Source organism: Pyxicephalus adspersus, chromosome 2, assembly GCF_032062135.1.
Source record: "Pyxicephalus adspersus chromosome 2, UCB_Pads_2.0, whole genome shotgun sequence".
Classification (NCBI taxonomy): Eukaryota; Metazoa; Chordata; class Amphibia; order Anura; family Pyxicephalidae; genus Pyxicephalus; species Pyxicephalus adspersus.
Window position 1 is genome coordinate 22478836 of NC_092859.1, and position 15282 is coordinate 22494117.

General features: G+C 41.0%; 1 protein-coding gene across 5 annotated transcripts in view; it reads right to left on the bottom strand.

The window, feature by feature from the left end:
• The window catches only part of SOX5 (SRY-box transcription factor 5), a 161320-nt gene that overhangs the window by 22596 nt on the left and 123442 nt on the right, over nucleotides 1–15282 (bottom strand). For all 5 annotated transcript variants that reach the window (XM_072399925.1, XM_072399923.1, XM_072399926.1 and 2 more), the window contains one exon: nucleotides 5959–6102. In XM_072399925.1, coding sequence (XP_072256026.1) covers nucleotides 5959–6102 — 144 coding nt within the window. The remainder of the gene's footprint in view (nucleotides 1–5958; nucleotides 6103–15282) is intronic.

Below are 15282 nucleotides of genomic sequence, written 5' to 3' on the forward strand. Positions count from 1 at the left end.
CCGAATCATCTACAAGAGGGGTATTAGGAACAATGAGACTTTCTCCATGTAAATAATTTTGTTTCTTCTCCTGAATGTTGGTAAGAGAGCTGCATGTGATAAATATTTACTTGAATTGCTCAATGGGTTTTCATTAAACAAAGCAGCTTTCGCACAGCAGCTGGAATAGATAGTGCTGAGGGAGAGAGAAATGGGAAACGTTCACTAATTCGGTTTCGGAGGTCCCAAATCCTCCATTGAACGAGCCAACATCCTAAATACAACCAGATTCCTAGCTAAAAATATTACAATTGTATTACAGCAGCTTGTGTAACTGTGGTGGGATGGTAGAACAATAATAATATTCCTAATAGTGTGCGACTGTGGTGCGAAATTAGAGTGTAAGCTCCTCTGGTGAAGAGATTGCTGTGACAAGCTCAGTGTTCTTTGTATATAACACTGTGGAAAAGGTCAAAGATATATAAATGTAACTGCGTGACTAATCAACGGCCGTTTCCTGTACAGCAAGTGGAAAATTCACAACTATATGACTTAGTAGTCTCTTATCTACTAAATGGTTCACAGGCATACTGTCGTATTAAAAGGAATTTACCATATAAAAAATGACTGACAAGGAATTAAGTTCTCCTTCTCCTTTAATTTAATCAGTGCTTATTATAGTGATCTCATTATCAGCCTATGTAGGTTAAAAATTGCCTTCAATGACAATTAGCTGGCCATCGTAGCCCTACATAAAGTCTAGAATGCCAGAGGACAGGATTGAGGAACAGTAACCTCGCCCAAGGAGGATATGACAGTCCCTGGCCTGGGGACAATGCTTCTATTACAAATGCAAAGTGATGTGCAGTCACAAAGACTCAGCCTGGAACACTTGTGCGACTAGCAAGGAGGAATCATTCTCTGCACGTCCAAACGCCATGACTTGAAGGGCACAAGAATTGAATTCCTATTAACATTAAATACTATGAGTACAATGTCAGATGTCACCACAGTCTCTTCCGATAACCACAACTCTCGTATCATTTCCATCTTGTCAGCGCAGGATCTGAAGGCGGCTGGGAGAAGGGTCATCCCATCCTAATTTTAAATTGTAGTCTTCCTTTACATCAACAGTCAGAGCTGAGACAAGAAAAACACCAATGCCTTGCTTCTGACAATCCCAATAAATGCTACTGGAAAACACCATAAAATGTAAAAATTGCAGAGGTTGGTGGTAGATTGCAAGCTCCTGTGTCACTAGGTTAAAGAATGAGTTACCTAGGATTCAGTTTGAATGTTTGGAAGAAAACTCATGTCATGATTGAGCTACAGGAGGGTAAAACTGTCTGCGGCCTCTAAATTTAGGGATCTGTGTAGCCATATGATCGTTATGCAGGAAGGTAATGATTGTATAACATTACCATTGTCCTGCATGGTTTCTTACAATCCATTGTTTTTAAAAACATCTCTTGCTGCGCTTCATATTTGCTCTTGTCAGTTGGCAGTTGTACGTGGTTCTGCAACACAGAATACTCCATCGCTACTGGAAGATTATCAACGATGGTCACATCATGGTCCGGGCCTAATTCCTCATTTGTTTAGAACACAGCACAGTTGGAAGATGGCAAACTGTTTAACCCAGCACCATGTGGGAGTCAGTTGGGAAATTGAACAGTGAGAATACCATGTTTTTAGAGAGCATGGCGCCATGTAACAAAGCACTATACAAACATGGGTCAATCTGGGCATAGAATGATCAAACACAACCCATATAAGTATATAAGGCTCCATTACACAGGAACTACATCACAATATGGCACTAAAGGATATAAATAAATAAATAAATAGCACTGCTAAAAGATACTATGGCAGAACTAGACAGTCTCTAATCACCTCAATCACATCACAGCATGACACAGTATGGATAAACCAAACCAGGGCAGCCTCCCCTTACATGCATTTAAGTGTATTGAAGAGTCATTTAATAGAAAGATTTGTATTCTTTTAGTTTATTGTTTTGTTGTCCCTGTTCTGTCAGAAAACTGAAGACATGGTATTTAGATGCACCGAGTCAATGTCTGGGACTCTTTTCCAACTCCGTCTCCTCTCCGTCCATCAGGATTCAGGGTGACCTCCCATACACTATTCATTTAATGTCTCCATAGCCTGTCACAGTGCTGGGACAGAGAATGTTGTGACATTCACTCTCTGGGGATACTGTCCCCTCCTGCATGACACTGTCACTGACAAACAAAGGAAAAATAGAGCTTGAAATATATTCATCTGTAGCAGCTAAAATCCCAACTGGACTCTTCATAAAGATTCTGTGCAATTTTGCAATTACAACGCTGGAATGTTGCAGTAATGGAAAGAAGGGGCTTGGTGACTGATCACCCACATTTTCCGGCGTGGGAATGAACTGGCTTCGCACTTTATTTTCAGGCATTTCTTTTTATTAGTAGAAATAACATTTCACATTATTGTAATGCTGTTACCCTGCACTTGTCAGTGATACATAAATCATCCTTATTGGTCTCCAAGCGAATATTATAGGTCAGCGTTGTGAAGCGATTGGGCTATGCTTGGAAATGTAAAATCTCCCAACATTTCTGGTATGTCTCTCAAACCCCTGATGGTTTGTTATATTTCAACTTATCTAAGCTGAATAAACTGCACTAAAGGGCTTGGATTTTCCATATATATACAGCTTACAAGGCTGTACGAGGTATCAGCAATTAAACCCACAGGCACTCACCAAAAAAGCCAAATCATTTTGGATGTAGTGGGTAATTGCTGTGACTTTTATCACACTTACACTAACATCTTTGATTTCAGTTGGGGAGATTTTCACTCTACCTGTAACATCAGGAGAGGAAATAACGGGAATGTGGCTCATGCAGGCAAGAAGACAAGCAGGGACATAAAATCCTGAGGGAGGCTTTAACTGCCCTACATTGAGAAGATTTACCCTTTACGTCCTGTACTTGTGCCCTTCTCCAATCAAGACAAAAAATGATAGGAAATTATCCCCAAAAGGCTAACAGATATTATCATCCTTCCCTACTATCTGAACTAGAAAAAAACTGGAACTGTGCTACAGCAAATCAGCAAACTCAATGTAGCGCTAAAGTATCCAGGATAGCTAGTTCCTGAAGAGGCCAACATCCAACTCTCACATACAGAGCATTTTGTCTCAAATTTTCCAGTATGTACGGCTGGAGCCATAGTGGGTTTGGATGAAGGACTAGTACCTGAGAACACATTGGCTGACTTTAAAAAGATTTGAGTTTGGGGTGAATTAGGAGGATGAGGGTTTCCGCAGCTCTTGGGGTTCAGAAAGCAAGTTGGCCAGTTGCAGGAGGATACTGGGATAGAGTGCAGAGCACCATAGGACTAATTTAATCTTTTGAAAGATAGCAAAAGGAAACAGCGAGCTGCAGAATCACTGGTAATTAGTTATCTGAATTAAACAAGAGATTTTAATCATTGCTAAAGCCATTAAATGATCAATATTTTAATTACAGAAAATGACTATTTTAGAATAAGTTAATTTATCGACTAAGAGCTATAACCACAAAAACATTCACCTGAATTCTCAGGTGATGTTGTTTTGCTTTGGGAGCAATGATGATTTTATGTCTTTGTAAAGCAAAATCACCACCAAGAATACCCAGCTCCAGTAGCAAGGAATAGGGAGCAAAGCAGATTACAAAAGATTGGAAATTACCTTTAAAATGAAACTAACATTTTTAGGCCTATATGACATTTTAGTGATTGGCTTGTTTGACTAACTGCCACCTTCAATGGCCATTGTGATCGATTGCCTGTAAATCATCTGCCTCCTTGAGCATCACTACATGAGTCTCATACATAAACAGCAGCCAGCGATTTCTGCATTAGTCAATCTGTTACAAATAACTCTGTATAGATACAGTTATTGGCACCCTCAGATTTAAGGTTTTTAGATTAGGTGAATCCAAGGAGTTGTCATGTGATCCCACACCACACGTCCCTTCTAATGTCTTGCAGATTTGATAAAGTTGGAATCAGAGTTTGCTGGGGTCGGTGGGCAAGTCATTGCAGGTTGGTCAGGTGACCTCTCCCTGATCCTCGTCCTAGGGCTTGTCTCTCCGTGGCGGAGGACATGTAAAGTGGCGCGTCTGTCAGCCGCCATCAGCATTACGAGACAATCTTGTTCTTTTATTACAACTGAACTCTGCCGGATCTCTCAGCGGGGCGGCAGAGTCAAATCAATGTGTCGGATTTCCAGGCTGCGCTCGGAGGTCAGCGGCGGTCTATCATTTGCAGGCATTATCTGTGCCTGTGTCTCGTTCACTCCGAGCCTCCTACTGGCACACCGCAGATTGAAAACAGCATGTCACACAGGCATGGCGAGGAAACATTTCAGGGCCTTTTCAGAGCGGCTCCTATCCATCCTGACCTGAATTTTACTAATCTTTTTATTCAACGTGCACATTTTTAGTTGTATGTTAGGTCAGTCCATATTCTTGATTGCAAAAGTAAAAAAAAAAATTACAAATTAACATTGCAGACAAAGCTGAGTGTTTCTAAATATCATTCGGACATTCACCTGTACCTGACTGCCCTTAATGCTAAATCCAATATGTTCCCTTGTTCGACCCCTGCCCTATCTCTACCACTAATACAGCCCTGCCTACATTGAAGAATAAAATGCGTTTTTCCTCAGTCTCAGTTCTTCTACTTAATCTGTTTGCAAATTCATATATAAAAGTTAGATTAGGGTTTACTGTGCAGACATCTTTACTGTTCCTTTTCATGTATTAACATATCAATCTGATTTATTTGTATGTTGGGGTTGTTTTTACCAACTTTTAAACCAATTTTATGTCTTTTTGAAGTCACTAGAAAGCTAGATTTTTAATTAAACAATTATATCACGCTCTATAAGAGTCTCTTTCCTCTTCTTTAATGCTAAAAGCATTTTTTAAAATTCATTACTACCAATGGCAATGATCATCTGCATGTAGCCAGTATATGCATAAACACCTGAGTAGAGGCTGCATCAAACAAACCCATGGAAGGCTTTATTACAGATCTTTATCCTGGCATAGGTATGGTAATTAATAAGCAGCCAATAAACCGGTCAAGATGCCCATTACCTGGCACAGATGAGGCTCGCATGCTGTTAGGTCCAAGGCAGAGAACTTATACAGTCTCTAAAGAAACAACTTCCAGTTCTAGATGGAAGCCTCACAGGTCCTCTTTAAAATGAGGTTGGCAAGTATCATGTGAGAGGACCCAATGTACCTAACAATATACCATGCAATCCGACTGTACCACCTTCATTAACTCTACAATACACAATGTATTGCAAAGACCAGCTTGATTTGATACCAAATAAATCAGTTGTTTAGGTTTGTCCTCCTATTACATAGCTTTGGCACAATCAGATTTGGAAATGCCCCATTTGCTTCCAGAATGCATCGCTGGCTTTGCATCTTTAGACCCTTTCACCTTTGGCATGAGAAGTGTTAATCCTTCTGTTTCTCAGATCACCCACCTGTGTAAAGACAATACTGAACCCTGTTTGTAGCCACAGAGGGGACACCTATATAATCGGGATGGAAAGAACTGATAGATTCACCTCATCTTCACATCAACCTGGGGCTGAAAGACCCCTGCAGAGCCCTTTAATAGCCTAACAGACAGGAAGTGTGTGGTGCATTGGGAAAGAGCCCCCTTTTGCACTCCAGCTGTGGCTTGAAATGTATCCCACATGTCTACATGCCTAAATCCATAACACACACATTTAGTTTAGGTAAGTCAGTGATATTTCAACACATATATAAATTAAAAATGCTGCTGAGCCTTTTTAAAAACTAAGAAATGGAAAACTATATTTCTATCACAATCTTTTATCTGAAGTTCTCCTTCAAACTGCATTGTGCTAAGAAAAAGATGTTTGCTTTGTGAAGGTTGTTTATAACAGGTGGGTACCTTAGATTTGGGTGGCGGGCTACTTGTGCTTTTCTCTGTGTTGATATTCGTCGGAGACACAGCACCAAGGTTCCCCTGCGGCATGCCAGGTATTTTGTTCCCCGGGGAGACTTGCATGGCAGCTAGCTGAGCGGCATACAATTGCTGCAAAAGAGAAAAAGAAAGAGAGAGATGAGGACATGCATCATTCAGAGACCTCTGTCCGGCGGCTGCGGGACCCTTCACTCCTGGCGAGAATTTATTTAGCACACTGGAAGACAGGCGCTGTCACCTTTGTTACTGTGATTCGTATCTCAGGGGGTGAAATGACAAACGTCACATGTGCAGGATGACATCTTCAGTCTGTTAGGGGACACTGAGCTGATTACAATAGTCAGAGCTCTGCTCAATCCCTCCACAAGGACAGACAAGAAAGCTCTGAGACTGTCAGCCTAAAAAGCAAAATGGAGCTAGAAAAATATGGATGTGTGACAGATTTGCCAGACCCGGTCTGTACAGATACAACTACACGTTCAGCTGCTAAAGAGCCAGAGGTCATGTACGGATGATAAACATTTCTCTTGTCCCTTTTAAATAAAGTTCTGCTCCAAACAGACAGCAAATGGCTAAATACACCGATAAAATACAAATGTGTACAGACTTACCTGCCAAATAATTGGTATTTCTATCCATCCTGTTCTCAGGATTTACACAACTATTTCTGGCAAGAGAGCAGACCTCCGTTGAAGCTTAGTAAAGCTTACAGGTCTTGTCCCTGCCCAACCTGTGTTCTGAGAAATGAGAAGCAGCAGACTAATGAACTCTTTTTTTATGCAATTCTGCTATTTCTGCAGCAACCATGATTGGCTTCTTGTGTTCACACTCCCTTTCTCATAGAAGGTGTAAGAACATGATAAGTCAACTCTAACACTAATACAGAGCTGCATTACTTGTTTTTTTTTTTTTAATTTGCTTTGAGTTCAACTTAATTATAAACCAAACAAGGATCACTGTGCTTTTCACACTGATGGATTTTGCCAAAATGGGGAAACATTCCAATTTTCACAAAAATATTATCATAGTGAAAACTCACAATTTCACACTAATCTACTAGTGAACATTTTTTGTAAAGGGGAGGTTGTGTCATCTCTCTCATTTGAAGATGCTAAAAGTCTTTAAGCAAGTTTTTAAGTAAATGTCTATTCCATTTTTTTTGATACAAGGGACACTGGGCACCATATATTTTTTAAGTTGAGTGTTGTTTACATGTGCCCCATCTCTGACCTGAATGCGAGTGCTGCAGAAGCAAAGACAGCAACTCCACAACTGCAGAAGATGATCAGAGATGAGTCCGACAATGAGCATATGTAACATTTGCGCCTTGTGGGCAAGCCGGCAGAGATACAGAACGGAAGTAACAAAAGGAGAAATGTGGTTTGAATTAGGAAAAAAAGGACACTTGGGTCGTGCAGAAGAGTCCAAAATCTTCCCTGAAAGCGCAATTGTAAATGTGTGGTATTCTGGGGAGGTTCCAAGGCGCTCCTCTTTTGTGTCCCACTGCTAATACAATATGACAAGAAAAGACTGCGGCCTCTTCATCAGGAACGGCAGACTTTGAGTTGGCTGATGGCCCTTGCAGGGAAGACAAATTGTGAGTGAAACAGGCACAGGCAAGGCCTTGCCGGTGAATGCTGCCTCGCTTAACGTGCCGTGTTCATATCGGAGTGACTTAGCGCTCTTCAACGAATCGCACACAGATTGTTGCTGTTATAGTCCCACGTTTCAGATCTGTGGTGGGGAAGAAGCTGAACAGACTGATTCAGGCGGATTGATAAAACAGTTCAGTGAGAGATGAAAAGTCAGCAGCAAATTCTGCAAGAGGTTCAGAATCTGCCATCATTCTATAGAATTTGTCTTTATTAAAAAAAAGTGTAAAAAAAATGATACAGGGTGAAAAACATAGGATTTTATCTGAACTTTTAGGATATGGAATATGTAAGATTTAGTGGGCCACAGGGCAGACTGAAATCAATTACTGTACTGATTGTAATAAATAATCCCTCAGAGAGTCACACATTAAACATGAAAATTTGGAAACAAATACTAAGCAAATTACATGTTAAAAATAGTTTTGCAAAGCTTCCCTGGTCCTTCCGATAAACAGACGATCTCGGCGTAACCGTTCCAACACCTTCAGTCGTTTCAGAGCGCTTCATGAGGTAATGTTTGCTCAGAGACTCCGAAGAGTTTCTCGCGAGGCGGAGAAAGGACGTGGGCGACTTTTTAATACTAAACTAAACACAGCTGCGAGTATTTTTAGAAGAACCCTATTTAAAAATATGTGACAACTTTTTGACGTCCTCCCAAATATTAATTCAGTGCTCTGAGCGTGTGTGAGAGAACAGGAAAGGGGGGCATTTCAAACCTGACGTCCCAACAAAAGTCAAACTCAGGAGTAATTACTGTACTTTAAGAACTTGGAATAAGAAAGTTTGCTGTGAAGAGGAACAAAGAGTTGGCGCAGGGACCCAATCGCAGACTAACGTTGGAACATTAACTGTGACAGGCAGATATTTTACTGGATTTGCAATATGTATAGCCAAGGTTCAGGCCTAGGGATAAGTGCTGTGCTTTGCAGTTCTTCAGTGGCTACAGCATGGCCTATATAATGCTGCCTTCACCTCCAATAATCCATCCTGCCCTAGGGTACATTGGGGGACACAGTGCACTTTTCCTGGTGTGCATTCTAATTAATAGCCCAGTGGTAAACAGTGACCCAATGGTGCACTGATGCAGCATGCCAGGTCATTACCCTTAGAAAAGTACTCCGAGTCCATAGGCATACAAAATCAAATGTGATATATATATATATATATATATATATTTATTTACACACACACACACACACACATACATACATACACACACACTATACTATTTTTACAGTTTGTGTGGTTTTTCTGTAGATCATGTTATCTCTTATTCACCACAGTACCCGCTAGAGTTTGGAGTTAAATGACGCTTTGACATCGGTGTCTGACCGCCGCAGCAGAAATGCTGTGTGATCATTCATCTCCCCGCGGCCTCCCCCCATTCCCTCCTCTCCGCGGTGCCATCTCTGTGCCGCGCGCTCTAATCTATCACAATATGTTGCAGCATCTGCCTCTCCATATGATGTACGACCCATTTGATTGACCCTCTTCATGTCGTGCTGGAGTGTCTGGTCATTACCGAAGAGGAGGACGAGAAAGCTCATCTCTGGTCCGAGGCCATCCATCACCGAACGAAGCTCATTGTGCAAACTGGGCCGGGATTTATCGGCACCATTACAGCTTAATCATCAATAAATGTATACATTTACCACCTCAAGATAGGAATGTCACACACCACCTATAGATGGGAGATAAATCTTTGCTATAATAGAGGGAAATATCTGGATTTTTATCTCTGCCTTGTGCAGAATAATACATATTCATAAAAAAGGTTTACATTTATTAATATGCAAATATACATTAAAAGCTTTCCTACCATTGAGTAGATTATGTAAACTTGGCCACAGACAATGAAATGGTTATCTTGATAAAGCTTCATAAACAATGGAAGAAAAAAAAAACTTTGTCTAGTTGCCTCTTCTTTAAAGATTTATGGACAAATAAATATCTTTGCAACCTTGTTTGATTTTTTTTCCTATAGCATTTTGGGTCAAAGCCATCTGCTTGGTCAGTCATAAACATACAGATCCTCAATAACGTCTGACCCCCTGTGTGGGAGGCTTGTGGTCTGTGACCGGTTGTCTGCTCATCACTATACATCCAATTATGATGATCATACAGGTATACTGATATACTGGTATATCCTACTCTTCCATAGATTAAAGCAAAACCTTATTTGATGTAAGGGTAGCACGTCTATATGATCTCCATTGAGGTCTCCCAATTCCATTTGGGAAATTTCTCTTTAATTACTCCTCTCCTCTTCTTAAAGCGCATGTGGGCCCTAACAATAACTCTTCTGGTTCTTTATTGATACCACTGAAAGAGATTTGGTATACTTGTCCAAAAAGTGCATAAAAAAACACCTGCCCTTATCAGTTATATTGTTCTCAGCTTTCTAGGAGATGAGAAAAAAAAAGAAAATTGAATTTTAAGTTTTAGAGTCATATAAGCAAGATTTTAAGTAAGCACAACACAAAATCAGGTTATGGTTTGTCTACATGGTTATCTAGTAACCACAGGCAATGGTGTGGTTTATTGTAGAGAAAGCCCTGTAGTAATGGGCAGACCTGGACTAATCTCCAAATGGTTACAGAATCTCTGTGTTAAGAGAATGCTGAAAATGAACAGATTTCTCTGCAGAGTCGTTTGGTGCTGAACCCAGGGATGATCTTCCATATGCTGGGACTGTCCCTGGAAAGCAGCAGAATTTAGATGCCATGTCAAAATAGAGAGATTTTAAGCATTCCTCCTTCCCTGTTATTTCTACATTGGTTTTAACGGCCTGCCGTACAGGACTTTAAATAAACATAAATTAACGGAACATAATAAATGGTTTAATTGCAAGGATGTACCCAGTAATCAACAATCTCTGGCTCTTCTGCCTCATTAATGCTCCAAATTTGGCTCCGATAGTCCAATAATCGTCCAGCTGGAAAAATCCACTACGATCAGTTCCAAAAGAGCTGCCGGAACACAGCAGAGAACGGGGTGGACACCCCAAATTCGTGCACACCGAGTCACTCAGGACGAGTGAGCGTAGTGTCAAAATGATAGGTTGCGTGTGGGGTTAGCAGCAGCTCCTGGGAGCGATGAGACCAACAGCTTTACTTATAATATACAAAGAAAAGAGCAAACGTGGAAATGTGACAGAAACAAGCTTCATTTAAGAATCACCTTCATTCTGCTTAGGGCAAAGACACAAAATCATGTAGATCCTATCCTGGTGCCAATGTCACAGATCAGCCCCTGCTAAAGCGACTTCCCAAAAAGTTGCAGCCTGAGCAAAAGGAAAAGTCTGAGCAAAGGAAACTGAAGAAATGCTTCTTCCTGCTTGCAGCAGACTAATGGCATCAAATCAGCCTAGGCAATGTCACTGACTGGAGTTCAAAGATTGCATTTTAATGAAAAAAGGTGAAGCTTAAATGGTTGGTCCAGAGTTTGTAAAGCTATTTTTCATTGTGAAGCCTTTTTTTCTAGCATTTTCATCTCTTTTTCTAACCAATTTTACTCTTGCCTTTAGCAGGGTATTGTCCCACATTGGCAGCAGTTTAACAATGAGAAAAACTAGAACAGAAAATGTTTGCCCCACTCCTACAAGTTGTCCCCAATGCTCTCTGCCATGTGCCTCTTTGCTTGTATTTCTTGCTCTGACCTCCACAATTTCCATGTGTGACAAGATTCGCAGGTCACTGGCACTAAGTGGACGCCTCAGTACACATAGGTCGCCAGAGGGTGAGACTGGAAGTAAATTTATTATCCCGCTGTGCCCTTTGGATGCCTTCCCGCCATCAAACATCGTGGCAGCGCTCGGAAGAGGAAGAAATACGTTCACTGCCATCTCAGCCTTTTCAAAGGTTACGGCTGCCCAAATAGAATTTAATTTCAGGCTTGCCCTTTCCGTATGTGTTCACGCAATAATGGCGGATGATAAAACTCTCCTAATGTCCGAAGGGACGGAGCACAGCGCGGAGCTGACACTCTATATTCTGTTCTTTTACACTATGACAATGGATAATTACAGGTCTTAAAGGGAAACTAAGGGTTTATTTTCATGGAGCAGCCATGTTAGAAGGATGTCTAAGATGCCATTTTTTATACACACATACATATATGTCTAATAAAAAAAAAAAACACCAACAGATTTCTTTTAAATGCAGCTGATTTCTCCTCAGTTGTCTATCTATAATTAAACCTTTTATCACCCCACAATAATAGGAGTAATTATTGTTCATTCACTGTGTGCCCCGAACACAGCACAACATCTCCTGTGATTTCCTCTCTGATAAAACAGATAAATATGGCTGCCATTGATCCCGCTCTGCCTTGTACCGGTCAAGCCTCCATATTTATTTACCAATACCATTAGAACCGCAATGTTTGTACACATTATGGGTCTGTTTGGTTTCTGATGCTCAGCCCACATTGTACTGCGACATAACAAAGCCCAATGAAAATTATTGGGGGTCAGTGGAGGCAGTTAGTATCTCAGCACTGCAGAACAAGGCAAGTTAAGCTGTAGTAACGCCTAAGCAGGAAAACAATTCTCTGTGCATTCTGTAGCTTATAAATAGAGAAAGCTGCTTTACAGATTCCATTGTCATGTCAATACCTTCTCCTCAAAGAAGGTCACAGTCTGATGTCCCTATCATAGTCAAATGGCCCTAACACAGTCTTAGGCTAATTTGGGAGAAGATTCCAGAAAAGGTTCTAAAATGTAACAAAGTATGTTTTTAGGATGTGGGAAAAACTGGCAAACTCCAAGCTGATAGTGTGCTGGCTGAAATCTAACCCCAATACCCTAATGTTAGACAAGAATGCTAGCAACTGTGCTTCCCATGGCGTTGAGAAGCTACTGGGATCATTCCGAATTGAAAGACAGGTGCATTTGACCTCATTCTAACCTGCCTTAAGTGGGGTTTCATTCCAATAAACCTTAATGCAAACCTCCCATCCATTTTGTTGCTTTATGAAGAAATCTATATATAACTGCACTGCAATGGTCTCATTGCTGACCATCCACAAAAAAACTGTCCACAATTAAAGTGAAAAAAGGGATATATTCCTGGAACAGTCATCAAGTGATAACCTGATAGTCGTAGTGAGAGGCTTTATATGCGGAGAATGGTCAGGTTGGCTGTATGTTGGATTGCTGCAGTTGATATAATAAAAGAACAAAGCAGCTACAGGCAAGAAATATGAAAATAAACTGGGGGGGGGGATGTGTTCTCCTATTTTCTTTGTCCAAATGTCAGATAGCTCCAGGGAGCCTCCTGGCTTGTGATCACTGTGTCAGTGACGCTGAATGCAAACTACCTCCAGGCTAAGCCTTTGTAGAGCTCTGACTTCGTATCAGCCAGGGGGGTGGTGTGAATGGGAGGGATCTGGCCCGTTGTTTGGGGTTGGTCGGCCTAAATCCCGAGGAATTCTTCTTGTCTCATGGCATTGTGTGTTGTCTCTCCTCAGACCAGATGCACATAATTTACTCTCACAGCTGTCTCATATTAATCAAACCGGAAGCCAATGCCAACCAACCTTACAGCCCTCAATGGCCCCGGGAAACCTGCACATCTGTATGCTTAGGACTTTTAGAAACAGGAGCAGCTTTATATTAAATTGTACCAAATTGAATGTTTTGTAAGTTTTTCTGTGAACAACAAAGTGTCAATAAGTCTTTTTTGATTTATTTGAAACTGCAGCTTTTTTTTTTAAATCCCTGACAATTCTGCTAGCAAGGTTCTTGTATAGGCATTTTTGGCTACAAGATAACAATGCTCTGTCCCTGTGCCCTAATTGTTCTCTTGCATTGTCACACTCTCACATGGGCCTCTGATCAAAACCATTGCAAAGCATATTACACCAACATGTGTTTTCACCACTGGGAAATCTGCCCTGAAAATGCAATGAAGCCATTGCTGGAGTGTATTTAGATTTAAAAAAGTGGTTGCATAGGAGGCTGCAGGGGATCAGCAGCACAGAGATGTGACAAAGGATAAAATCAGAAAAAAATTACAATTGGGTATAGTTCACAGTGGACGGGGTGAATTAAATGTCATACAGTTTTGGGTTTGGAACTACTTAAATGAACGTAACACCTTAAATGTAACCATTGTAGACTTGTTCTGAACTTGAAATCCAGTTGGCTGCAAAGAGTTATGCCAACTGACAGAGGCTTAATTGAGCCATGCACAATGCATTTCGCCTTTTTCTAAACATAACATATTATGTACAATGATCATGTTGTACTGTATACTGACTGATCCTGGAACACAGGAGATAAAAACTTATTGTGCCATGTCTGGCTCATTTAGGGGTCCCACTGGAGCCAGGATGTAATTATTGCCAGTGTTACTTACAGGTGCATATTTTTCTGCCCATGCTGGGAAAATATTGACCATCCAGCAAGTGACTCTCACCTAGTGCCTTTGTTTTGAGATCACTGATGGTGTCTGGGGAGAGGGAACGCAGCCTTTACTCCGTCTTAAAACCCGCAAAGGTGCAATGTCCATGGGGAGCACGGCTCTCTACAGGAGATTCAGATGAATTCTCATTTTTTGGTTTGCCGCAGAGGAGATGAATTGTGCCGTGTGAGAGTCATTCAGCAGCTGCTGTTCGCTTTTCACCCAGGCTCTCCGAACCGCCGCCGTATGCGCTCCTCGCGTTTGTATTAGTGCCAATTAATCAGCGCTATTGTTGGGATTTGATTAGCAAACTATTGGCAAGGAAACGGGAACAATCGCTTTGTGAATTCCATACTCTGGTACATCAAGAGCTTTGTGCAAAGTCAGGGTGCTCACGCAACCCCCCTACCCACCCGATATACAACTTAAGGAGGGCTTCTACTTTACCCATTAAATATCTGATACACTACACAAAAGGTGTCAGCCCCCCAGCAAATAGATTTTAATGTTGGCATTGACCCTTGTTGTGTTCACAGTCAATCTGCATTTTGGTGGAAGAGCAGTTTAAGCAGAGCAAAGTCAACTTTTTTTGGATGAGTACTATTAGAACTACAATAACATTAGGGTTAGACTTTATTATAGATAAATTTCTAGTTTATCATTTTAATATACTTTTGTCACTTAATGATTTGTTTATGTTTTACTAAACATTAGCTACAGGAGATTTTAGCATTATGCAAATTAGGAGTGTTGCACTTAAAAATACTGAACTTATTATTCAGGGCCTAATGCGGGAATTAAAATGACACTACTCATCTTAGAAATAGTGGTGTATGCCGGAATTTGACCTCTGACATGTCCAAAACATAAAAGACAGATCAGGATAGGATGAAATTTAGGTGGCATTTTTCTTTAAGAAAGTTATTCATTCATAAAGATGAAGCTAGCTGGCAAGACTGGAAATCTCCCGACGGAAGTTTACTCTGGTCTGTCCCTCAGATCTGGTCACTGGGACAATGAACTCGGTGTGACAGACAACCTCTGACAAGTGATGGAAACCAGAGAAGACACTATCGGTCCTGGGACATATAAGAGAGCAGGACAGCTATCTGAAAGTGAACTTCATGTACTACAAAGTAGTAGTAGGTAAAGGTGGAAGGTAGCTCAAGAATGTGCAATTGTGTTCTCATTATTGCTCCTGTGTGTTCTCTAAGTACCCTGGGTAAACACAG